General features: G+C 39.8%; 3 protein-coding genes and 1 non-coding gene across 5 annotated transcripts; 2 read left to right on the top strand and 2 right to left on the bottom strand.

The window, feature by feature from the left end:
- Positions 1-4,313: 4,313 nt before the first annotated feature.
- On the top strand, positions 4,314-4,385 carry trnaa-ugc (transfer RNA alanine (anticodon UGC)). The gene has a single exon. It is a non-coding gene; the product is annotated as a tRNA-Ala (tRNA).
- A 1,725-nt stretch (positions 4,386-6,110) lies between these two features.
- LOC113032171 (uncharacterized) lies at positions 6,111-10,679 on the bottom strand. The gene is made up of 6 exons (XM_026184877.2): positions 10,411-10,679; positions 9,978-10,092; positions 9,373-9,599; positions 8,738-8,885; positions 7,404-7,526; positions 6,111-7,314 (listed from the first exon to the last, which is right to left on the bottom strand). Exons 2-6 carry the CDS (start codon positions 10,060-10,062, stop codon positions 7,232-7,234), a joined length of 666 nt encoding a protein of 221 aa, XP_026040662.2. The 5' UTR covers positions 10,063-10,092; positions 10,411-10,679; the 3' UTR covers positions 6,111-7,231.
- Positions 10,680-11,366: 687 nt separating this feature from the next.
- On the top strand, positions 11,367-20,089 carry cd22 (cd22 molecule). Of its 2 annotated transcripts, none has more exons than XM_026185233.2 (7): positions 11,367-11,506; positions 16,170-16,520; positions 16,617-16,838; positions 16,927-17,199; positions 17,386-17,467; positions 17,568-17,601; positions 17,706-20,089. In XM_026185233.2, the coding sequence occupies exons 1-7, from the start codon at positions 11,467-11,469 to the stop codon at positions 17,739-17,741; spliced, it is 1,038 nt and encodes a 345-aa protein (XP_026041018.1). In that variant the 5' UTR covers positions 11,367-11,466; the 3' UTR covers positions 17,742-20,089. The 2 variants fall into 2 exon arrangements, with proteins under 2 accessions (XP_026041018.1, XP_080164386.1); XM_080308260.1 differs by having other exon boundaries at positions 11,373-11,506; positions 16,173-16,520.
- A 292-nt stretch (positions 20,090-20,381) lies between these two features.
- LOC113031560 (protein amalgam) lies at positions 20,382-26,450 on the bottom strand. The gene is made up of 9 exons (XM_026183736.2): positions 26,081-26,450; positions 25,834-25,976; positions 25,519-25,601; positions 25,215-25,420; positions 23,329-23,589; positions 22,603-22,914; positions 22,343-22,442; positions 21,487-21,550; positions 20,382-21,139 (listed from the first exon to the last, which is right to left on the bottom strand). The coding sequence occupies exons 1-8, from the start codon at positions 26,133-26,135 to the stop codon at positions 21,490-21,492; spliced, it is 1,221 nt and encodes a 406-aa protein (XP_026039521.1). The 5' UTR covers positions 26,136-26,450; the 3' UTR covers positions 20,382-21,139; positions 21,487-21,489.
- Between the last annotated feature and the right edge of the window lie 154 nt (positions 26,451-26,604).

Here is a 26,604-nt window from a genome sequence, read left to right as displayed (position 1 = left end):
AATGAACACTTGTGTTTGTTTTTATGTGTTTGAATAAACAGCAGTACTTGAAGTTTGGATCCCTCTATGCTTATGGATCTATGACAGAAGTATGAGCTCAAACTGACATAGCCTACCTTGTGCACAGAGAAAGCAAAAGCCAGATGTGTTTTGTATTCATACCATCGGTGTGCAGTTGGCGCATTGTGTGCTTAGTAGATGATGGCTTGTGTGTACTGTTTGATACGGAAACACCATTTTTACGAAGGTGTGAAGAGTTAATCTAGCTGTGTTTGCTTTTGCAAGAGAACTACAATGTTTTGATTATTGGGTGACAGGTTTTCTTATCTGTGTGAAGAGTTTTGCAAAATTAGCCAATAGTTACAAAAAATGTGCTTACGCAATCAGAAAAAACTGTAAGTCCATGCTGAAGTGGCAAAAACTGCAGTTCAACACAGACTCTTGTGATAAAAAGTCAAATTTTAGAGGATTCAAAAGCATATTTACTCACTGTAAAAAGGCCTTTGCATGGTTTCACCATTCATAACAAAACTGAGAAGGGTGGTTTATTTATTTATTTATTTATTATTATCATCATCATCATTAGTAGTAGTAGTAGTATGCATGTATGAGGCCACCTCTGGCTTCATTTCATGGCTCAACAGTTTTCTCTGGTATCAACTGCCTACTGTTATATGCTACTAAGTCACTCTGAGAGTAGATAGTTAAGCATACTGTAACTCAAATTTGTGTATAAAATGTGGCATGTGTAAGACTAATGCAGACATTACGCAGTGGAGTTCCATCAGGAAAAGTAAGGCAAGTAGCCTTACTATCACATTTAGAAATAGACATTAATTAAATAATACCGAAAAAAGGGATCTCTCTCCTTTCATTTCAGACAGTGCTGTCATAAAGCTCCTTGCCTGTTTACATCCATCCGTTACATTATTGCCATCTGTATGGTGTATCCATCTCCTGTTAACAATGGCTTGAACTGGGCAAGCTGAGAGGCCAGGAGCTTTTTTCTGTTTTTTTTCACATTTGCATCATCGATAAACCTCTGCCATGTTAAACAGATGTGGGGAATCATCTCTGGATGCCTTTCAGTGGTCCTCGACACTGACATAGCTTTGACAGGCATGATTTGCTCGTCTTGGTTCAGGTGTCCATTGTTCTTGTGGTGTTATCATTTGGAGGATTGAAGGTGAAAGCTTTTGCAGATTGAAGAGCTTTGCTATGGGCTCAACATGTGGTCATAAATATTTTGTACTTGTAAGTCAGTTTTGTATTTGTAAATCAGGATTTGTATGTGTAAAAAGAATTTGTGTGTGTGTAAAATTTTTTGTATGTGTAAAAAGATTTGTGTGTGCGTAAAAAAGATTTGTGTGTGGACTTAGCCAGAAAAAAACCCTGCAAGTTACAAGTACGAATTTTGACCCTGTTTTTCTTCCTTTCATCTGATTGGTCAATGTCATGTCAATCACAAATGTAACAATCCAATCAGAGAACAGATGGGTTTTCAAGAAGTCATCTAAAGTCATTTAAGGTCCTTGAATAATATATCTGTCATTAAAGGAGCCTTTGTCACTGTAGCTCAAAGCCATGTAATGCTTTCGTGTTTTAATGATGCAACTGATCTTGCCTGATCTGCACTTCTCGTTTTAAAGTATCTACAACCTCAGAGTACACCGTTGTTTTCAGAGATCATAACATATGTATATGGTATAATGTGTGTTACAATGAAAGGATTAATAAATAATATTAGCATCACACTTAGCATAGATTTGATTAGTGCATAACTCTAACGTACAGATAGAACAACCATTACTATCGCATTTGATGTTAAGCTGCCAGTTTCATTCACTATGGGGTCACTTCAATGCAGACAAAGTTTCTTCTGTCTGCGCAGTCCCTGATCATCCACGTGCTGTTTGTGTCAAACTTGGACAAAGTCCCACAGTGTTCCCAGTTGGACGGACAGTCCGGCAGCATATCTTTGGGACCTGGTTTGTCTCCATTTAACCAAAACCATTTTCCTCCCAGGAAGCGCAAGCCAATCCAAGCCTGAGAAACACAGGACAAAACTGGGAGAGTCACTCCTGGCTGTGGAAGTGTTGATATAAGAGATTTCTATTTGCAAATTAAGCCGGACACAAATACTCATTACCGAGGCTTTAGTGAAGCCTTTCCTGAAATGAATATTGATCCTTTTTTTAATTTACCCCCACCCCCTCCTTCCCCCCCCCATGCAGTTGTTTTGTACAGTATAGATTTTAAACACATTGGACATGAAAGGACATCTCCACAGCACAGCCTGCCTTAAAGCACTGAACTAGTAGAAAGAGTAAAGCCACTTGAACGTGAACTCCTCTGGTGTTTAATGCAGAATCTATGAACAAGTGATGCATTTAGAAGAACATCTATAATTCAAAACTAATAAACTCAAACCTCATCAGTGGTTGCTCTGTAGATCCTGTCTCTGACATAGTTGTACTGAGAGACATCGGTCAGGCTCAGGAGGTCGTACGTACAACCAGCACATGATGCTTTCATCTCTCTGCAGTGAATCAAGGCATCCTCCCATGTCTTGTTCTCATTCACCACCACCAGGTTGTCAACAAAACAAAAAGGGTTAAACTTTTCAGAGCAAGCATAGCCTACCCAGCCTCCGATAAAAGCATGCAAAGAGCCACAGTCTGCAGTGAGTGGCTGTCCTGGTGCCCAGTTTCTGTAGCTAGATGCTAAACTACCCGTCCAGTTCCAGGTCTTGCCTCCCACTCGATACAGTCCAATCCAGCCCCGTTTGTCAACATCACCTGAGTTTACCTGGGTGACAGTGGCTAGGTAACCATAGTTTTCCATACAGTACTTTACAGCGTCATACCAACTGAGCATAACAGTGTGATACTGGATTACATCACCTCGGGAACAGTAGACATTATTGATACTTGAACATTGTGCACTGTACCACATGAGGTCATCTCCTACAACTGCACAGTAGTCCTGCTGTGCAGAGGCCCATTTGCTGGTATGTGAGAGGTCATCACCTGAGACACCTTCACCTGTTCTGAAATCAACACAACAATCATCTCAAAATCAGCATAAACAGACATGGATATTGACATAAAGGTAATTTCAAAATTGACACTGACCTTAGATTTATAGACTTCCAGAATGAGTCATCTTCAGGATCTCTGAGCAGACCAATCCAAGTGTTTGGGATATTCCTTTGGACCAAAAATGGTATAATAACTTTCATATTTATCATCTCCAAAGTAGCCAAGTCAACATAATGTGTCTGGCAGAATAGTCTTGCTTGTGTCCAGTTCTTTTTCCCAATAAAAATTTGTGTGTCACGTTCAATGTTTCCTTGTAAGCCACAGGCAGCCGTTAGTACGAGGCAAAGTGCCAGTTCAAAGTTGCTTTTCCCCATATCTGCTCCTGTTTGGACAACAAGCCACACAGATCAGTTTTCAGAGATTGTATTTGCTGTCAGTCAGTTTATGATGTGATCCGTGGCTGCTGAACAGCAATCACCCTGCTTTTATAGCAACCAGCTATGTGATCAGTGCCACCTACACACACCTCAACATCCAGCTTACCAATAGGAACTCTGCACAATTTCAAATACATTTCAAATGGCCCTGTTGTTGTACTCTCCTGTTGTCACCTTTGACTTTGTTCTTAAAGATGCTCTCCTACTCTACTGTGACACTACATGTTTTATTTTATATTTGTTGAAATAGTTTGGGAAAACTCTTCCTTTCTCTCTAATTGGGAAACTAATTGCATCTGTTTGAGAATGTCTAATTTCTTTCTTAATAAGTGTGCAATCCAGTTAACTCCCACTACTACTAATAAGTGAGGTTTTAACAACAGCTCAATCATATTCAGTCTTGTATGGAGCTTGAAACAGAGTTAATCTTAGTTCAATCTTAACCCTGTATCCCTAGCATTACCCACTGCTAAAACCCCCACCAAATCTGGTATATATTTATACGATATTTGCATGAATGGGGGTCTTTGCTTCTTTCAAGCAGTTACAAAGGAAATAGGGATTGCAAAGTAACATCTTATCCCTGCTACCTGCAGGTAACGTCAGGTATAAATTAATTTTGAGACTATAATAGAGAGTAGCATGTAGAAAAATATGTTAAAATCCCACCTGACGCTCTCTTGTCTGCAGGCGCCTCCTCTTCTGCTAAGCGGGAAAATTACTTTGGAGAATGTATTCCAGACGACATTTGGGAGAACTGCCTTGAAAACATACAAGAACGCTTTCCATTGTCTCATTCAGTTTAAATTCATTCCCAGGCTTCATTATGTTGTCAGGGGATGTAGCTCAGTGGTAAAGCACATGCTTTGCATGTCTGAGGTCCTGGGTTCAATCCCCAGCATCTCCAGGTTTTTATACCATCAAGCTTCTGAGCTACAGCTCAAAACTTCTACTGAATTTCCTGGAGGAATCCACCCGAGGGATTAATAAAGTTTCATCTAATGTAATCTACTCCGAGTTGCTGTATAATATGTATCGAAATGTGTCCAGAGTTTTTGACTATCCCACAAAATCCAGCTTTTTTTGGCTGAGATATGTACCCCAATGTATGCGGTCACTAAGAAACTGTTTAGACCAGAACCTTTTTTTTTGCTCACTCATGGTGTTTCTGAGACTTTCAGAAACGTTTTCTGTCATATTGTCTTTTAGCAGGCAATAAATAAATAGATAATAAATAGACTGCCCACTCAACCTGACAAATACACTCCATCTAAAAAAGATAAGACACGCTGGGGATGACAAGAGATGTACCTGGAAAGACTGCTGAGTGAGTGAGATTCTACATTGGACTTATTTGTGGATGTGAGAAGGATTTTTATTTTCTTTCTTTTCTGCCTCCACATCAATCTTTCCCTAAAGTTTTCATAAAATGTAGGTGTGTCTAACAAAGGATCAGACGTTTCTTTCTACTAGAAAAACCATGACAGTAAAAGTGGCCTGATCTCATTTGCTCCTTGTGTAAGAAAATGGGAATCGTAAAAAAACAAATTTTAAGTAAGCACATAAAGTGGACCCAAATGCAGCCATGTGTGGTGGAGTAAAAGGCTCTGATGCTCTGTGTTTTAAAGCCCCAAAGAGATTTTATACATTCAAATCCAGCCAGTCTCTGGGCTTAGTTGGCAAATTAAGGTTAGGTAAATGTCTGAATTTGAATCTTATTCAATATGACAGGCTACTGACCTCTGTCTCTTTCACGAGTCTTAGTTATTGGTCCAAATGACTGAAGTGCAGAAGAAGATGATGAAATGATAAAAGAAGATATCAGCAGAAAGCAAAAGAGCAAAGGACTTTCAAACTGGATCTGTTAAAATAAAACCTTTGGTATGGTCGGCCGTTCTGAAATATTTAACTGACTCAGGATAATGAGCCAAACATGTGAAGGGAAAATCCATCAGTTATCATCATAAAGCTTAATAATTCATAATGTGGATCAGCTGTGGACTGCCTTTCTTAATTTTGAATATAAACAGAGAAGAGAAGAGAGTACAGTCTAATACTCTAAAACCATCTGCATTGTTGAAGCCGGATTGATATAAAAGTTAACTTTAACAACAATTTGTATTTGTTGTATAAAAATGTGGAATTTTTCATAGATTCAACTAAAGAAATGGGAGCAGATGTTGCGCCGGATATTGTGATGTCTAATCGCATTACTGACTCGTGGTTGCAGGGACAATTCATCCGGGTGTCTTGTTCTAAAGTGAATACAAGAAGGTCTGACCAGCACAACATTATAGAAGGAAAAAAAATCTGATGGTAAACTTCCTACAGACTACAGAAGAAAATCAAGCCTACATCTACAACAAATGTCATAGACATAGACATCCAGATATCTCATTAAACACAACGAAAGGCCGTATCAAACGTAGTTTTTTATCTAACTTATCTTCTTAGGCTTTTCTGGGCCTGGATTCTACAAAAAACATGGTCATAGAATGATTTTTTGATATATTGATTAGGAGTTAGAGCACCTAACCTGCTCCTCTAATAACTAATGACCCAAGATTACATAGTGACCCACAGAGCGAATCAAACAGCTCAATATGGAGAAAAAAAATCAGTAAGGGCTGGATTAAAGTGCACTCAGCTTTTATTTTTAACATCAGTGTGTCTCATGAAAAGTGTGAGCAGCTGCAGCAAGATATATGTAAAGAAACATACAAATATATTTAATATATGAAAAAATTAAAGTAGAATGCATAGACGGCAAATAACCACATACACACAAAGCATAAAGAGTGATACACCCTGAGCTGTAAAAACTTAAAGCAACTCTGCTCTGTGCTGTCTTTATGGAAAAAGCAACATATAAATATAGATGCTCACTTCATTCAATAAACTCCAGTACATCAACATCTACAGTGTACTTTTAATTTATTAGCATATGCAAATTATGTTGACTAAGAGTTTTTATTCACAGTCATTCTTTGATGATCAGCTTTTCCTCAGAGTAAGTGCTTCCCTCAAGTGGACAAACTGACCTACTGTTAAAAGCACATGTAGTTCCTGCATTAGTGAGCAGCCCATTGTCAGGCTGAAAGCCTTCAAAAGCAGGCATAAATGGAGCAGAGAGAGAAAAATGTCAGGCTACTGGCTACAATGCACCGTCATTTCTTTCCTTTTCCTTCCACCTGGAGCTGAGATGAAAACATGTTTACAGATTCAAAATCATCAAGTGATACTAAATTACTTGTAATCACAATTTCAAGTTTAAGTGGCCTAAATCACATCGTCCTTTCAATAAGTAATCAGAATTGGTACAGGTGATTTTTGCGTCGTTGCACTGCATAAATGTGGAATTATAATATTTCCAAAATAAAACAGCTATAAAATACCAGTGTTGTTTTTCAAGCTAAGAGAACGACTTATTTAGATGTAAATGAGCTCATTGCTCTTTGTCTGCCTGATTTTTCTTTTCTCTACACACATACATACACTAATTTTAAGTAAGTAAGCAAGATTTATTTGGCTTGTGGTCACGAATAATTTAAAGCGTGAGAAGAAATTATTCAAAGCATCTAAATTGAACAGATCAAAGTGTAGGAACAGATTGTCTCGTCATATCTATGAGCACTTTCAGTAAAAGTATTGATTTTAAACATTTGCAACAGCATTATCTCCAGACCTTGGCTCAGTCCAGCTCTCACTTTAGCTAGCCTGGTAACAAAATAGAAACAGTTTGTGTATCTATTTTCAGTCTGTCACATCCTGACTTGATTTCTTCTTTTGTTCCGTTGATACAATAGTGATCATATCATCTTCGGTTTCTTCCCCACCTAAAAGCACAGACACATTGTATATTAATTGTCAGGCTATTTATTCTTCTCAGTCATTTCTTGTGCTAATAAATTTATCCATCACTCACCGAAGCATTCCTGGAAGGACTCAGATTTGACCAGGAAGGTGTATAACAAAGCTGCCACTAACAGGACGCCAAAGAATCCTCCAAGAATACAGCCAATGAGAAGGACATTGGTTGCACCAGTATCTAGGCATAAAGTAAAAATAAAAACAACATGAGTGCAAAACAGGACACCGCCATGTAAAGGAAACTTTACATGCTGTCTCAATTACACAGGCTTTTCGTGGTCTCTGCAGATTGAGCCAGCCTTGTTGCATCGTGTTTAAGAGAGGTCTCACCTTTCAGAGGGTATCATTCTTTTTCTCCTTATCAGAGGAGAAAAAGATCACTATATCTAAGATTATAACTGTATCTGGATCCTATGTATCCAAGTCATGCCATGAACAGATATGATGAAGAAGGCTTTCAGTTTTAAGGCATTCCTCAGAGATGAGCACCTCCCTGTAGTTTGTGTGCTTAGAAATGTCCAAAAATCTCAATGCCCATATATGGATGAGCTGGATGATGTAACCAGAGCAGCCCTAGTCTCGGCAAAGTAAATACATTAGAAATTAGACTTGCACCTGATTATGTACTGTGTGTGTGTGTGTATTTAACTGAAAAGGCTGAAAAGACGCATTGCTTATTACACTTTCAGTTTGTCATAAGGTGCGTCCTGCTTCGAGGTAGGTAAAACTATATGCTCTCTGCCTCACTCAGTCCTCTACTTCCTGGAGAGATTGAAAATGAACACTGACAAAAAAACAAACAAACCACTCAATAAAAAGCTAAAGGGTTAAAATGACTGCACATTAATGAAATGCTGCCAAATTGAAGTTAAGAATCTCATATTGAAGAAACAATTTAAGTTTTAGTGGTTTATCTGCAAAAAAATGATCACTTAAACTTGTTGCCATAAGATGTAAAAGCTGCAATGCCCATTGTCTGTGGAAAGTCACTAAGCTCAGGGTGTCCTCTTGACAGTACAGCAGGACTCCATAGACTGCAAACATTTTGTTGGGCACAGTGGTCTCAGACTTAGTGTCCCCCACAGAGAATTGACAGGTCTTAGTGTGTAATGTTGAGGTCCTACAATTAAGAGAGAAAACCCAAAAGTCAGATGATCCCCTCTGAGAAAGAACTAGGAGATGATGTTCTTTCTCCTTTTAACCCCCTTTTAATGGTAAGAAACTACGGGAAACGCTCAAAGTGGGGCAACCATCTGATTAAACTGCAACTACTGAAAGGTACAAATAAAGCGACTTGGACCTGAACCCAAGAGACTACTGGATTGAATTAAACTGAAGACATGCAACGTTAGGCAATGCACTTAGTTTTACTGTATTTCAATACTTCACCATAAACATGCAGGACGGCAGAGAGCGCTCTCGGGTTGCTCAGCTGCTGACAAACTACTCTTGTGCCGTTGTGGGGCAAGGCAGTTCCCAGGAGGGTCCACGTAGCCAGCGACTCTCCATTCTTCATTTCACAACGTCCATAGACAGCCTGAGGATGGAGAAAGAGGAGAGAAAGGAGACTGAATAAGGGATTCAAAAGTGCTTCAAAAGAAGACGTTTTCATAGGGTGATTGATGGTGGTCAATTTACAATGTCAACACAATCTTAACACACGTAAGACGATGATACTATAAAATGATCCTGGGTCGTTTGATGGGGATGAGTTGAAAATGCACCATAGTGCAAACATGTTAAACTCATGATTGAATGTCCTTATAATGACCACTTACAATGAAAAAAATGAATATGCAGACACGCTTAGAATATATAAATCCACGGCACAGTGAGGGCTGCTGTAACCTTATTGTAAATGTGATTGGTTCTACTTTGGTTTCCTAGAAAAGCTTTGTCATATTTGTTCCTCAATGTGCACATCCTGTTTCTGCTTCTTCAGAAAGACTCCCTGTAATCTAATAGCAGCTGTTTCCTGTCAGAAAACAACAGTCACATGGTCACTCCCCCCTCCCCTCCCTCACCTGGGGGATGTCTTCCACGTGGCCACCGGGGCAGGTGAGGCTGTAGTTGTGATTACTCCCATACAAGGTAAACGTGAGGTTCGGATGCGCTTCGGGCACGCCACAGTGAAACACTGCAGGCTCTCCCACACCCACTGAGATGTTAGATGGCTGTGTGCTGTACTTGAGAGCACCGGTGCTTGGAGCTTTGGTGGTGGTGCTAGCAGTACTCAAAGTTGTGTTTTGAGCTGGAGCAGTGATTGGGTGATCAATGCATGCGCGTGAGAGAGAGAGAGAAGGAAGAAAAATGATCAGGTAAAAAGTAAAAAGTTGCAATTTAACAAATGCACTGCTAACCCAAATATATCAGCAATTTCTATTTGGTAAAACTAAAGAGTAAAAAAATTCTTATAGAAAGTAAATAACATCAAAGTTATTTCACAAAATAAATACAAAACAAATATCCAAATACAGAGTCACACCTCCTCTCCTAAATGTATATCTAGCCTAATGACTGGAATGAAATGGATGGAAAGATTTGCGACGATGGAATGAGGAAGCGTGAGAGAGGAATGTCTCAGTGACTGCAAAGTATATTTTGGAAGTCATGGATGTGGTTGGTTTACCTGAGGAAGGTGTGCTGATCTGGAGCACAGTCAGAAACAAGCACACCAGAGGAAGCGCCCTTCTGCTCCTCATTTCTCCATCCATATTTTTTTCACTATAGTTCCAGTTAGTAACCTGCAAACAACAAAAACTTCATAAACCATAAAAGAAGTTCAGTGAATGCAAAACCAGGTTATACGGGTGCCTGTGTGCGGGAGTGTGTAGATAACCAGTTATTTATGCAACCATTCTTTTCATGGGTGTAGTGCAGCAGTAGATGAACACTGTTCTAGAATTAGATATAGCAAACTGAGAGTGTTGACAACAACATAGTTTTAAAAATACTATAAATTAAACATACACGCAATCTAACATGCTGCTCTATGTCACCTGAGCAAATGACTTACTTTTTTCATTTTAGAAAACATATGAATTTCAAATGAAATTACTTACACTGAGCACAAAACGAACTGGAATTTCCCAACCAGCTCTACAGAAAGCTTCCTTATTTGAAGATTGTTTGACGGTGCCTCTTTAAAAAGAAAATCCTATTTATTGCACAGATGTGGTGGAGACCGGCCGCTGTGACGAACATCTGCGCCCACTGTCCATAACAGTGTCACTGTCCTCACACTTCTTACCCTTCGCTGCTTCACTTCTTTCTGCCTATCTCCATCCGCTCGCTTCAGAAGTTCAGGACAACAGGGCGCTTTTAGGAATGTGGAGAACTTCCTTATGTGCAAGCTGGATTGATGAAAACAAGTAACAAACAGGTTATGCAGGCCCAGCCTGAACCGATTATAGCTGGGTCAGACGTCAGGTTCGCGCACGCGCACACACACACACAAACAAATGTCTTAAACCTGTCTTCTTTGTTCACCCTTCAATCAGTGATGCTTCTCTTTGAATGGTTTAAAAAAGGCACAAGGGACAAAGTTCATGGTAAATGATCGTGACCTGCCAGAAATGCCTTCCTTCTGTTAGAGGGTTTTCTTCATTTTTACATTTTGGTGTTTGGCTGGATGGAAAAAATAATCGAGGGGCATTTGTTTTCAAAGTTGTCATATTTTCATTACGAAGTGAGAGTAATAACAGAAATGGAAGTTGATCTAGTAAAACACAAGTTCCCCATCTGCCAGCTTATAAAAAAAATCTTGAAAAAAGTGAATAATAAGTTACAAATAAATGAATATTTGCTGTAATTTATTTATGAATGGGTTTCACAAATGTTATTAAATTAGTTTAAGGCCAAAATAAAACCATTCTGTCTTCTGTTTTGTTGTTTTTTCATCTGACTTTAAATTGTCACATTTTTGGCAATGAGTCATAACGGAGGATGGGTGAGAGACCGCTGAGCCCTCCCACTGTCTGAATCTCAAGTTCATGCAGAGGTCTCAATGCAACTCTACAGAGCAGAATGCAGAAATGTGTAGCTGGCATCTACTGTATCAGCTACAGTAGACGCCAAGACTTCAAAGCTGTGTGGAAATATTGCGCATTGATGTGGAGATGATGATCGCAGTGCTGCTGCTCCTGACTGTGAAGTCAGGTAAGAAGATTATTTATCAATTGAGTTTTAAGATAACATAAAAGCTTGGAATGGAATAAAACTTCTTTTGATTGCAATTCTAGACTTTTTTTTAAGTATACTTAGTAATTATCTGTTATGTCTACACTGCATGGGGCTGCTTTTACTTTGTAAGAGCCAAAGAGTGAATGTGGAACATGAGGATAGAAAATAACACAGTTGTTAAGATGACTGTACCTGCTGAAGCAATGATGCATCAAACAGGAATAAATAAAAAGATGAGACAATGAGTAGAGGGATTATATTATTCTGAAAGCAGGTACTTTCCAAGATTCAAATTTTTACAACCAACCATCTTTTTTTCTTCAAAGTTTCACTTTGATGTTTTGGACTTTCAGTTGCTAATGTGTAGCAGTGGAAGACTTAAATGCTGAAACAGTTAAAATGCTGTTTAACTGTTTCAGGATGTGTGATTTTCAGCGACTGCAGACACTCAAATACAAAAAAGTACTCAGTGGGATTTTCCTCTTTGAAAGTTAAAAGGCAACAAATGAGCAAGAAAAAACATTGATGAGGATGAGAACAGCAATATTATTCTCCTTAAATTTTATCGGAACCGATTGTAATCCATCAAATATGAAAAGCTTGGTAGAGAGCTGCCAGAAGAATATTATCTGATAGCAATTAGACAGTCACGTCACAAAAAAGAAACACACCCAACCTCTACTTGCTCTCAAAGGAACCTACTTACTTTCCTATTCTGTACCCAAAACACGTACCCAGTTTTCACTGTGGCAGTTCACATGCACATTTGAAAGTATTTGCATTACACGCACTGCTGGCAATCATGTAATCGGGTAATTTCCCCTGATTAACTGACTGTTTTAGTATCTGTCAGGTCAATGTTTGGTTATTTGTTTCAGTCTGAAAAGCCAAACCAAAATGATGACAACAAAAAGCTGCAGTTAGTGGAGGCCGAATAAGAGTGAACAGCAGAGTGATCTTCACCTTCTTGTTGTTGCCTTGTTTTGACAACTTCACTTCCTCATTTTTTTGTAAGAAGTAAAAAACACACTGTTCAGCGGTTTACTTCAATTTCCCCTTTACGTCTTGTCTTTGAATTCTCCATAATACAGTTTTTCTCGATTGCTAAAACACATTTCTTGAAACTACGCCTCATATCCTCACAACAGTAAACACAAATCCATAACATCTCACTCAATTTCCCAAACATCCTATTTCCAGGTCAAAATGAAGCTCCACACCCAAAACTATTCACTCCTGCTGAAAAACCAAACTTTGCCCTCAGACATCAAACACAAGCCCTCAAAAACACACACACTACAACAGAGTTTTGCACACTGGTACAATTAATTCAAAACAATAGTTCCAAAACAAATAGGTTGCTTATGATTCTCCCCTTCAAAACCCTTGTCACATGATAAACACAAAAGACGCAACCAATGTATGTACAGTGGCACATTGTCATTCATGTACTATACAGTACAACACACACCAGAAACATTATCCCACCTCAGCATCTTGTCTTTGGTCTGGGTCAGGCCAGAGAATCTCATCCACATCACAGGCTATATTGGCCCCAGCCAGGCAGCGGGGGGAAAATCCTCTTGCATGCATCTACTGATATGTCTAGGCAGGCCTCTTCCATGGCCTGAAGGAGGTGAACACGGACATAAGGTTCTCGGTCATACACTTTCCACCGCCATGCCGAAAATAACTCCTCTATCTGGTTTAGAAAGGGAGAGTATGCAGGCAGAAAGATATTAGAAAACCTTGGGTTATTGGTAAACCAGTCACGAACCAGAGCAGCGCGATGGAAGCTGACGTTATCCCACACAACAACGTAGTGAGGCTGCTCTGGCTGTGCTGGTTTCCTGTAGTCCAGCTGGAACATATGTTGTCTTAAACCATCAAGAAAAGCAAGGAGAAGCATAGTGTTATAGGGTCCTAGTACGGCATGGCGGTGGAGTACCCCTCATTGGCTGATGGCTGCGCACATAGTGACATTCCCCCCACGCTGACCAGGGACATTTACAATAGCCCGATGGCCAATTATGTTCCTCCCCCTTTTCCTTCTTTTGGTCAGGTTAAAACCTGCCTCATCCACAAAGATTATTTCATGGGGAACAGGCCGTCCTTCAATCTCAAAGATTCTCTGCAAAACACATAACACAGTAGAGTCAATCGGTACCCTGAACCACAGTTCAGGAGTGCTGAAATGGCAGCATAAACTGCCATGCTGTGATGGTACACAATACTTTATACAGTATCAAAACTCATTCCTGAACATATTCCACACGTTGGTTTTTCACTCTGTCAGAGTTTCGTTCGAAAGGGACTCGGTATGCCTGTTTCATCTGGAATTGATTCTTTCGGAGGATGCGGTCAATTGTGGAGAGGCTGATGGCATTTATGCCTCGAAAAAGATGATCATCCTCAATCACTCTCCTTTGAATCTCTTGCAGGCAGATTACATTATTTGCAATTACCATGTTTACAAGTTCCCTCTCTTGCTCCTCCGACAAAAGCCTTAACCTGCCTCCACCAGGTGGTCGTCTCTGTGTCCTACAAAAATAGAAGCACTCATTACTGTAACTGTCACACATTCATTTTACAGGAAAATAATGGAAACATACTGAAACTCAAGACACACAAGTTCAGTAACTTAAACGTTACTGTACAAAGCAGTCTTACTGCAAGTACACCTACCTGTTTTCCTCCCTGAAGGTTCTGATGATGGAGGCAACAGTGAAGAGACTCAAATTTGGTTGTACTCGTTGCCCAGCCTCCCTCATAGTCATCCCATGGACAAGGACATGGTCAACTAAAGTGGCTCGAATTTCATCCGAGACTGACTGTCTTCTTGCCCTTGCTCTTCCCCTTCCTTGTCGCCGTCGTTCTCCACCTCCACCTCCTTCACCACGTCCTCCTCCACCTCTCCCTCCTCCTCCACCACCTTCCTGTTGTCCTAGACCACCTCCTCCTCCTCTTCCACCACGTCCTCCTCTTTCACCACGTCCTCCTCTTTCACCATGTCCTCTTTCTCCACCACGTCCTCTTCCTTTGCATCTCTTTGGATCCATTGTTTCAAACCTGAATGAGCTGACTTTGGCCCTTTTATCTATCCATCGCAGGTTCTGATTGGTGTGTGCTAAATTTTGACTCCTAGTGTTTCCACCTGGTTAATTGTGTGCTAATTGAGCTCAAGCTATGCTGACTTAAGTTACAGTTTTTCTCAAATGCTAAAACACATGTCACAAACGTTACCACCAGGTCCCCCAATGTCTAAACACAACACCCTTCTCTAAAGCTACATAAACACAACCACACCTTCCCACTGCAAAACTCAAACTCCCACACCAAGAGAGCAGCTCGAAGCTGTCAAAACTGTAAACACTATACACAGCATTACACACTACAGCAAAACTATTGAAAACACAATGCCCAATTTGTGAGAAGGTTCTTTGTTTCATAACTGCCAATGCATATTTTAGAAACTATACAGTAACGGATCGTCGTAGATCCCTGCAGAGGATTAGGCATTTAGATTTGTGAGTTTCATATGAGTAGTATAAATCTATAGAAAATCCTGCATGTACGTACACTACTGTAACACAACTCAATGCAAAAACAGAATCTATTGCACACAACAGTAATCTTGAAAACATGAACAGGGTGTGAAGTTTTTTTATTTACGTTATTCACACCACACACACACCACAATCACTGTGCGGCATCATGTCGCTGAGCTGTTGCTCGCATCTCGTCAGTAATGATGGTGCGAGGTTGTCTTGCTCTCCCTCCTGGACCTTCTCCTCTCCCATGTTGGCCTTCTCCTCTTCCTCGTTGGTCGCTCCTCTTCCTCCTCTCATTTGAACTCCTCTTCCTCATTGGCCTGCTCCTCTTCTTCCAGGGCCAGCTCTTCTCCCTCCTCTGCATCAAATTCCTCTTCCCCTGACTCTGCCTTCATCCATTGTGTTTGTTTGGAACCTTCAGCATACTGTGCACTCTGAACTTGCTTTTACATGTGGGTACAGCATTAGCAACAAGTGTCTTCAATTTTGAGTCATTGTGTGTAGTGAATGACGCCAGGTGTGTTCCCTGTGTTCAAAGATTGGTGACTGTGGCAAGCATTTTGCATCACATGGGCTTTCATTTGAGAATATGAGCAGAGTTGTTTTGCAACATGTGTTTTAGCAAGGAAAGATGTGTTTAGATTTATGAGTACAGAGGGTTGTGTTTTGTGAATTGTGTCTTCATGTGACATGTGTTTATGGTACTGGAATATGGTGGCTACATTTGGTAAATGTGTTTAGACTACTGGTCATTTGGGTTACAGGACTGGCTTTTGTGTTTTAACATTTGAGAAAAACTGTAACATTATTGCATGCTAGTGCTTTCTAAATGACTACATGGTGTAAGCACTGTAAAATGTAGGGATTTGTGTGTAGAGTTTTGCAGTAACAGTTCACCAAATTTGAGTCATGTGTCAAAGCAGGGAATAGTGTTTATAGTTCAGGGAAATGGGTGAGCTTTTTGAACAATAGCGTTACGGTTTTGAAATTTTAGTTTAGAGGCCTGGTTATAGTGTTTAAGCAATTGAGAAAAACTGTAATAAAAGAAACTAACAAAATATGTTCTGTCGTGTTTCATCACCTGTCAGCAGGAACTGTGAGTGCTGCTTGGTCAGTGACATTTGAAAACCCAGATCTTTGTGCTATAAAGGGATCATCTGTGACTTTTAGGTGCGTATACAACTACACAGCTGGGGAAACTGTTAGAACGACTGGATGGTACAAGGGACGTTTGGAAAATGGTGTCTGGAAACGAGTTGAGCTTTCAGTCGACCTTCTGTCGTATCGCCATCGTTATGAATATCTTGGCGAACAGCAGCACAACTGCAGCCTGAAAGTTCATGACCTGCAGGTTAATGACACTGGATATTACTACTTCCACTTTGGCACGGATACGATAGGAATGCGTAGCAAAACTTCTGTGCATCTGACCGTCTCAGGTAAAGTGATTTTACATTAAACCTGCTCTCCAGACTTAATGTTTCCAGCCTCTTGTTCTTTTTAAAAAAAAAAATATTTAACTGACCCACATCCAGAGATGAGAGCCACAGTGCAGCCGGAGAGAGTGAGAGCTGGAGAAAAGGTGACTCTTGAATGTGTGACATCGTGCCAACTTGGAAGCACACTCTGGTTCAAAGATGGACATCCAATGACAAAAACATTGTTGTGGGCGCAGGCAGAAGACACTGGGAAATATTCATGTACTGTCAAGGGGTATGAGTCAGTGCAATCACACCCTGCTGCTCTGGATGTTCAGTGTAAGTAGATGAAGATAATATTGATTCTTGCAAGCTGAGTTTTTACTCATACAACACAAAGTGCAACCAGTGACTTTGTTTAATGCAGATTCTCCACTGAACGTGTCTGCTGAGGTGAGTCAGGCTGGCCTCCTGTCAGTGGGCAGCAATGTGAATCTTACCTGCAACAGCGCTGCTAACCCTGAAGCAGATAGTTACACCTGGTACAGCTCCAGCTCCAGGCTTCAGGTGGCCTCGGGCCGGGTGCTGTCTCTTCCCTCTTTGGAGGTGTCCCACAGTGGAGTCTATCTCTGCCAGGCCGGGAACAGTCTCGGAGAAAGCAACTCGACGGCGGTCCTGCTGGAAGTGGAAGAAACAAAGAGTGAGTCTGTCAGACGAGTGGGCATAACCTATTGTTCAAATGATGCAAATTATTAGTAGATATTTCATAAAATTGTTGAGAAATCCAATCTAGTGGCTCAAAAAAATGTGCATTTATTTTTACATTTTTGCAGAGGAAACTATGCAGGCTTGGTCATTTGTCATTTTCTCCTACTTTTCTTAACAGTTGATCGTGTTATCCTCCTTTTTGGTATTGGAGTCAAAGTGGTTTTGATGCTTTTCCTTACACTGATTATTATCTGGGTTCGGTAAGTGAATCATACCAACTACTCCTAATTTAGTAGCAGTTGGATGATTTTGAATGTTTTTGTGCTGTGTTTGCAAACGTCTCTCGTTTCCTTGTTAAAGGAAGGGGTGGTGTAATCCTGCTGGGGACAGTAAGGTGAGAAGGATGACACGTTGGACTCGGGTCTGTTTGAAATATTGATTCAAACTGATTATAACCGTCTCTCACAAAATGTCTAATGCTGTCCTTTTATGTTTCAGATGGACAGCAATGATTATGAAAATATGACAATGTGAAATGGGTAAAAATAACCCAGAAAACAAGAATCCACACATACTATTATCATTTGCTAAATGTTGTCAGTACAAAAGCAGCAGGCTTTAAAGCAAGTTTTAGAGATAGGAAACATTTTATGAAAGTTTGACCTTATTCAACCTTGAAGAAGAGATCAGAGGTCTAAAGTAACATGATATTTAGAATATCCATATACAGCAGGTAAAACTTGTATATAATATAATATAATATAATATAATATAATATAATATAATATAATATAATATAATATAATATAATATAATATAATATAATATAATATAATATAATATAATATAATATAATAGGGGCACGGTGGTTAGCACTGTTGCTGCACAGCAAGAAGGTACTGAGTTCAATTCCACCATCAGTCTTTGTGTAGAGTTTGCATGTTCTCTCCGTGTTTGCGTGGGTTCTCCCCGGGTACTCCGGCTTCCTCCCGCAGTCCAAAGACACGCTGTTAGTCGGGATAGGTTAATTGATTAATCTAAATTGCCCATAGGCGTGAATCTGAGTGCGAATGGTTGTCTGTGTTTCTATGTGTTAGCCCTGCTACAGACTGGCGACCTGTCCAGTGTGTACCCCGCCTCTCGCCCCATGACAGCTGGGATAGGCTCCAGCGCCCCCCGCGACCCTGGAAAGGATAAGCAGAAGCGAATGGATGGATAATATAATATTTAAGCATTGACTACGTCAACAAGTAAATATACTTCCAAAGGTGCTAAACTGATCAAATCCACACATTATGCAATATTTTGTGCAAAATCCTTTGTTGGTGACTACAGCTTCAAAATGCCTCCTATTTAAAGAGAAATTATTTGCATGCATTGCTCAGTCGTGATTCTTCCACACAAACAGTCCTGATGGTTCAGTGGACCCTTTCTGTGAACTCTGACCTTTAGTTCTTTCCATAGATTTTCACTTGGGTTCAGGTCAGCTGATTGGCTGGATCATTTTAGCAGCTTTATTTTCTTCCTCTGAAACCAACTGAGAGTTTCCTTTGCTGTGTGTTCGGGATCATTGTCTTGCTGAAACGTCCACCTTCATCTTCATCATCCTGGCAGCAGATACATTTTTTCATTCATCCTTCCTTCAGTTATATTAAACATGTTGGCATGGTGTTGTTGGGGAGATATATGTAGTGCCTTTTAAACATGGTGTGTTTTTTGGCATCTAAAGAGTTTTTCAATTTTGGCCTTGGCATTGCTTTCTAATTACTGATAGATTTCCTCTGGTGCCATGACTTTCCACATCTTTTTGCGTCTCCCTTTTTTCCTGGGTTCAATACTTTTTCCCTGTGTCATTTCCCATTATTACACCTAATTTGTGGACATCTGTGGTTTATTTCCCTTGCATGTGTGGATTGGATGGGTTATTACTGACATCTGGTGAGAATTTCATGTCAATAGCACCTTTAGAAACACATTTACTTAGAAAATTGGTGACATGATAAATACTTATTTTACCTGCTGAATCAGTCCTTATGTGCCCAAATGTTGTTAATAAAAACAATGGTAATATAAATGTAGTTGTAAATAGCTCTATATAGCATTAGTTACTTTTACCTTGGAGGAGAGGTCAGCGGTCATGTGACATGAAATTTAAAATCTTCATACAGTGCTTTCTATACGTTGCCAATACGCACCACACTTGATGGTCTTATAGTCTCTAAGTTATAAGGATTTTTATCTTTGTCCAATAAATGATTAACTTGACCTAGACGACCTTGGTGGATGTAAGCCAAATTTTAATGGATCGTTAACGTGACCTCACTCTATGTTCCTACAAAGTTTTATCGGAATCAATTCAGATTTTTAGCTGACAGACAGAATGACAAGCACAGAAAACATAACAGGTTTATGCAGAAAGAAAGAAGAAGAAGAAAAAGCTGAGCTGCAAGGTTGCCTTCGTTAATACTGGGTCATTGTTCAATTTCACGGCGCAGGGAGGGAGAAAATATAAATGTTTAATTCAACAATTGAGGCCCACAAGCCTTAGTGTGAATAGGAATTCTCCTGGGTGAAACTGAGAGGACATGTGATCTCTTTAAGTCTTCCTTCACACCAGTGTGTTATGTTAGCCACATTGCTGATGTGTGGACATATGGCTTTCATTGGTTACAACACTTTCTGCTCCCCCTTGAGTTACAATAAGCATGTGCATTCTCTTCTGCTCACAGGTCACATGACACCATCGCTCTCATAGTCTTTTCTGTTGCTAGAACTGTGGTTAATGTTTTAAAATGTTCAATGTTAATTGTAACAGAAGCTTGGATAAATATTTGCTGCCATATAACTGTATAAAGATTATTGTGTAAAACTTGTTGCCTTTTGATCTGCTTCCGGCTCTTCTTTTTTTAACTATTTTTTTTTAATTTCCAAGTTCAGTTTGACTTTGAAAACGGTCCGAAGTCTGAGTTTTGTAAGTTTTGGTCCCACTGCAGTTTGCTGGATACTTTTCAGTATAAATTTCAGCTCGTGAGCATTTAATGAAATTATAAGTTGGCACTGACAGCACAATACATGCTCTACAGATCACATGAAAACATCAAATGGCTGCAAAAATGTGTATTAAATGCAACTTGTTACAGCTAAGAGTCACATGTGCAAAACTGTCTCTTTGGATAGTTGTTAATGAAACACTTTATTGTTTATTAAAACAACTTTGCACGTCACACCTCACTTTAATATGGCAAATCAAACAAAAGCAAAATCCTAAAATAGTGCAGTTTTTAGATGTCTGGGTGTTAGAGTCACTGTCCTCTTGGTTTTCATCCTCTCCCACTTCTCCTCACGCTCTGCTCAGTATCTGCTGGAGGCTTATCGCTCTCAGGAGTTTACTCAAAGCCACACAAACAGGATCCAGTTGGACTTGCCAGCAGCACTTAATTGGGTTATCATCTTCGCAGTCATCATCACTGGCAGGCCTTCAGTAATAACTTCTTCAATGTTTTCTCTTTCTGGACATTGCTTGTACATTACCCGGTGCACTTTGTGCTGTGTGGTTACAACCCTGTGTCAGGAAGTGTTAGCGAGATCTCCGGATGTCGCCTGTAGTCGTGTTATGCAATGAACCGTGGAGGATATTTAAATTCAAATCTGTTACGGCAACACTCCAACAAACTGAAGCGAATAACATAAAATAATAAAATAAAATACAAATAAAATAAACTTAAAAACAGTAATAAATAAATTTGAGGTCATATGAAGGGGTAACATTTGTTTCCTAGCTTCTTTCTTTTGGAATAAAACCTTTTCTTAGAGATGCATCACTTCATCCTCGACTCAGTACTAGGCTTAATCCTAAAGAAGAAATGCATTTAAACTAATGGAAAACAAGCGGGTGAAATACATTCTGACGGTGCTCCATTGTTCGCTTCTTTCTGAAAAGGAAACGAAAGCTCAGGTCAGTGCTTTGAAATCTGTCGCATCCTGCTTGCTTGAATGAACATTGATGTTTATCACATGAGCTGCACACGCTCACAGCTGGTGAGAACTGGTGCCAAAATTTGATTACCACCTTAGACTTCAGCCATAGTGTAATAATCATTTAAAGTTAATGTGATGTGGTCTTACTTTGGGGAAAGTGATGTTAGTAACCACACAGGAGGAGCTGAAGAAAAATATTTGCTCTGTGTGTGTGTGTTAGAGAAATGTACAGATCTGTTGTTGGTGCATGTGCTGCACTGTGGGTAAGATTCTAGGTAGAATAAAGCCTGATTTCACTGACTCTTTAAGGCTCTGACGCAGTTGCAGTGAGCACATATGACTGACGTCTGGATGACTTCTGTCTCCTGAAAGCAAAAAGAACAAAACATTTTAAGAATAAAGACATTGTCACTGCAATCTAAAGTCACTTTTCATGTTATATAATGAACTAAATTCATTAATTCATCCTTTCAGTCATATTTAAACCTACTGTTTAACTATTTTGGTTCCTTAAATGATCAAAGTTAGTAACCAATCAATCTACCTCAGAGATTTAATTAGACTCAACTAGACTTCTAAAAAGGTATTTGATATATGAAATTAAAATTAACAGCAATCATTATATACTGTATATTCAAACTTCGGGCCATAACATTTTTATGCATCGGTGATGACTCAGCAGACAATATTTTTTAAAAATATATGATTATATAAGAGAGACCCAAGTCTTGAAAATGAAAATGTGCACATATTTAACTACATCATGTTCAGTGTTATAGTTACAGTACTATGTAGAAACGCTCTGATATATGGAATTAAAATTTCACAGGACTCATTATATAAATTCAAACTTCCTATCATAAAATTTTTATCCAAATCTGAGATGGTCGAGCAGAAATCTCGTGTTGATTTGAGATAGAATGACCCAAGATAATTGATTGATTTATCTTTTTGGTCATATTTAAACCTAACCTTTAAGTAATAACTCATTTGCTTAAATGATCCACGCCAGTAACCAATGACTCTGACTTAAGCAATGACCACTCTCATTTGATTTTAATGAAATTATTTCACACATATTGTGCACGAGCCCAGCTACAGGAACTGTGAAGTGAATTATGATGAAAGTTACTGGTTGTAAACAAACAAAGGCCCACCTTATGACACAGATGGCTATGACAACAATAACCAGAAGGATTCCAATGAACACTCCAGCAATCACCCCTTTTCTTTTTCCAGAGAGGGGTGGGATCACAGCTGCAGTTGACAACAAAATACACATTAGTAACACTTAATGTTTGAAAAAAATGGATATAATGATATTGTGGTGGTAAAGTTTGGCTTTATGTGATGTTTGACACTGTAGGCAGGGAAAGGTCTTAATATTATATTAAGACCTGCCTCTTCATACACCTACCTCTGGAGGCTCTGGGCGTTATACTGAAAGTCTGAGATCCATGTCTGTTTCGTGCCACACAGCAGTGCTGCCCAGATTCCTCAGTGGTGATGTTGGCACTGCTGGATGTCTGGCTGCTTCCTGTGGTTGTAGCTACAGTTCGTCTGCCTTGATGAAAGCTTTTGTCTGCGTCACTGAGACATGCTGCACCCTGGTACCAGATGTATGTGTGCACGGGCGGGTTAGCATCACTGCTGCAGGTCAGAGTCATGGGGAGCTCGTAATCTAGCTGTCCAGCAGGTGACACTGAGACGGTTGTGTTTCGAGGAGCATCTAGAAGGAGGCATTAGAGATAAGTTAAATCTTCAAGTGAGTTTGATTCAATTCAAATCAGTTTTATTTATATAACACCAAATCACAATAACAGTTCTTCAAGGCACTTTATTGTAAAGTAAAGGCCCTACAATAATACTGAGGAAACAGAGGAAATAAAAACTCTGTAAGAGCACTGCTTGTATCCCTGTTACAAAAGGTTAACCCAGGCTTAATGCGGAAGTTTTTTACTTTTAGAATTTCTCTAGAAAGAGTTAAAATGCTTCGTCAGCAGCACATATTTTAAGCTTGAAAATTTTCTTTCTGCTCTTTGGAGTTCTGTGTGTCAAAACAAGCTTAATAAATAAACAGATGAATGACCTTGTATATAAATGTTGATCTGATTTTTACATTTATAACAAAAGCTTGACTTACACTGCACATCAACTGGTAGTATGGTTGAGTTATGCACTTTGGCTCCAGTTTGCATCTGACAGTAGTAGCTGCCAGAGTCATCTGATTTAACTTCAGTAATATTCCACACCTGTCCAGTGTGTGTTACGCTGTTACTTGTGCTCTTGTGCCAAGTCACATTGGCCTGTGACTCTGCAGGGCTGCAGCAGGCCAAACGTAAGGTTGCACCCTCTGTGATGCCCCTGGATGGATTTGCTAAGGCAGTGACTGCACTGGGGGAGTCTGAAGGGAAAAAAAACCAGAAACAGACAAAGCACATATGTGGTGAGATTATTATTTCATATATTCAAATGGAAAAAACAATCATGAATTACAAAAAGCTAAAAGTCAACAACTTTTAAAACACTATCCTAATAGTTAACTAGTTCATTTTTGTTAATGAGGACAGTATTCAAGGAACAAGCTCTGCAGCTGAAAAACAAAGCCAAAGTAAAAAAAACAACAACAAAACAGTTCCTCTAACGGTAACTGGAGGCTGACTCTAAAAGTGAGTCAGCCTCCATAGGTGCACATGTAAAAATGCGCAAATAGAGCAGAAGGAAGTACACTTACAGCCTGGTGTCTGTAGTCTTTAGGTACCCGTCCAACAATGCAACAACCAAAATACCACATTTGAGTCTAAAAAAAGTGGTTGGTAAGCCAATGGGTGGAGTGATTTATATACCATTTGTACATGCCTATTTTCTATTTAAAGGTAGGAGGAAACCACTATGAATGCTTTCTATTCCATTGTTTTTTGGGCCATATCACTATTACATGTGATAGTATGTATGTACTATTTAATTTCTTTATAGATCCACAGAAGACCACCAGTTTTAAAGGACAGGACTCTGATGCTCTCATATGCATGCAGAACCAGACAAGCTATACCAAGACATAGAGCTGAGAGGCTCATATTAAAGCACACACACAGGGAATGTGTTTTAATTTAATGCTAAACACTATTATTCCACAGTGTCTTAACATAATCATATAGCTATTTGCTGTCATTTCTCACACCAGCTTTATGTAAGACAGACAAACTCAACTCGATTGCCTCTCAACAGGTTATAATATCTTTTTCTCCCAAGCTCTGCAAATACTAACCCGTCTTTAATGTTTAGCTCTAAGAGTAATTTGACTACAACCTCAAAAGCATCAAAGGTTATGAAACAGAGTCTTACATCAAGATTACTTAAACCCAACAAGTCGTCGGTTTCACTTCAGCTTCTCATAAATAGCACAAAATGTCAGACAAAGGGTTGCACAAAGGAAACTGTTACTGAATATTGCAATGGTGCTAGAAAAAGCAACGAGCTTTGCTAAGCAGTCATTTAAGAAATACAGTAAGGTAAACTGTAAACGCTGCTAGCTTTAGGTTATTGGACAGTAAATGCTGGTCTCTGACTGCGCTGTGTTTCTGACAACAGGGAATCACACTCAGATCCATTCATCAAGAAAACAAAATAAGAAACAGAGCAAACAGAGATATATTCTGTGACAAGGAAGTTAAGCAACTTACAGAGAAGTTTTTTTTTTTATCTTACTTACAGAGAAGTTGACCAATACATAGCAAAAGAAAGAGAAAGACAGACAAAACCACAATGCACATAGAAAATAATAAGAAGGGATGTGTGGTTTGTCTTTAATGGTTTGCCAGGTCATACTGATGTGACTCATCCAGGGTATAAAATGATCATGACAACAGGAGGAAACTCATAAAAATAGATATAAAATAAGGTATCTTTTCTTGCGTACTTTGCAAATCTATAAAAGCTTTTGAATGATGGGGGGACGATGCGTTTGCTGATTGCACACCATCATTGTTAACGATGAGAATGATATTTTTACTCATTTAAGGTTCACACCTGCCACCAGGAGCTGTACGCCGGCCTGCTCTGGCATCTTCTCTGTGGAGTGGTTGGTGATGAGGTAAAACACGTAGGTCCCGCTGTCTGACTGCCTTAGATCAGTAATCCTCAGAGAGCAGACCTTGCTTCCTGGTTCTCCCAGGTACTGCACCCTGTTCTGGTAGGATAGATCTGGGAAGATGTGATCGCTGTGGTACACGTATCTAACACAGACAGAGGGACAAGCAGACAGACTTAGACACCTGTGCTCTTTACTTCCACCCTTGTGTGTGTTTCTGTGACTTCAACACATCATTGTTACCTTGCCGTAATACATCGGCTGTCTTCAAGGCACCACATCTCAGACAAAACCATGTACTTTTGTCCTCCTTCACCTCCTCCACCCTAACAGATACACAGAGCTTTTTAAATCAGTGGATACTGTAAAGTGGAAAATTCTAGACTAACTTGACTGTATCTGTTCAAACCACACCCAAAACATCACCTGTAAGCTTAGCATAAAAACTAATTTTGGCTAGTTTTTATCAAAGAACTGACACTTGTTTTTATTCTGACTGCAGTTTTTAGCTCTTAATGCACAGTATAACCGCTAACAATGCCTTCTTTATTGAAATACCTGAGCAGAGGGCCACCCCTCTTCCCTGGTTTCATTGGAGGTCTGCGGGTAGTCATAGGAACACGGGATTTCTATGGAAGAACCAATCACAGCACAGATGGGACCAGATGGGAGATGAACTGACCAATCACCAGCAAGAATACCTGTAATACCAACAAAAAAACCCCCTAAATTCTAACCATCACTGTCTTTGCTTGAAGCTCGGATCCCAGCATGACTGCTGCAGCGCTTTTATATATGTACCTACCTTTAAGAGAGAGTGTGACCAAGAGCCAGCAGTTCTGAGCCATGCCTCCATGCATCTTTTGCCTTCTTTGCTGTCTGTTTAGCTGTGGTGCTCTGATCCTCCCAACCTTCTTTGGCTTCACTCTCACCCTGTCTAACAAGGCGTCCTCTTCTAGTCTTTGGGTAATTCAGTGCAGTTGTATGTGTAAGTCAAATGTCAAATTCCCTTTTATACTATCTGCCAACGAGGAACTAGGACCGTGACTAGGCTTTCATGTCAGTAAAGAGAACTTGGTGTGTGTTTGTGTGAGAGAGAGGGTGCCGGCTGGTGGATACTGCATGCATCTGCTGACTCAGATTGAGGTCAACAAGTTCAGTATAATATACAAAATAACAGCTGACAGTGTTTGTCTCAGTGAGCTTGTGTTTATATGTCGGTGCGTTGAGCTGCGGCAGGTCTGTAGGGGTCCCGAGAGAGCCCTCGCGCGCGGTTTGTCCACTCAGAAACGTGTGCTGACGTCACTCGTGCCCCTCTCTTGTGCGCAG

This window comes from Astatotilapia calliptera, chromosome 11 (assembly GCF_964374335.1).
Source record: "Astatotilapia calliptera chromosome 11, fAstCal68.1, whole genome shotgun sequence".
Classification (NCBI taxonomy): Eukaryota; Metazoa; Chordata; class Actinopteri; order Cichliformes; family Cichlidae; genus Astatotilapia; species Astatotilapia calliptera.
Note: the sequence above shows the minus strand (reverse complement) of the source record. Positions and strands in the feature narration are given on the sequence as shown.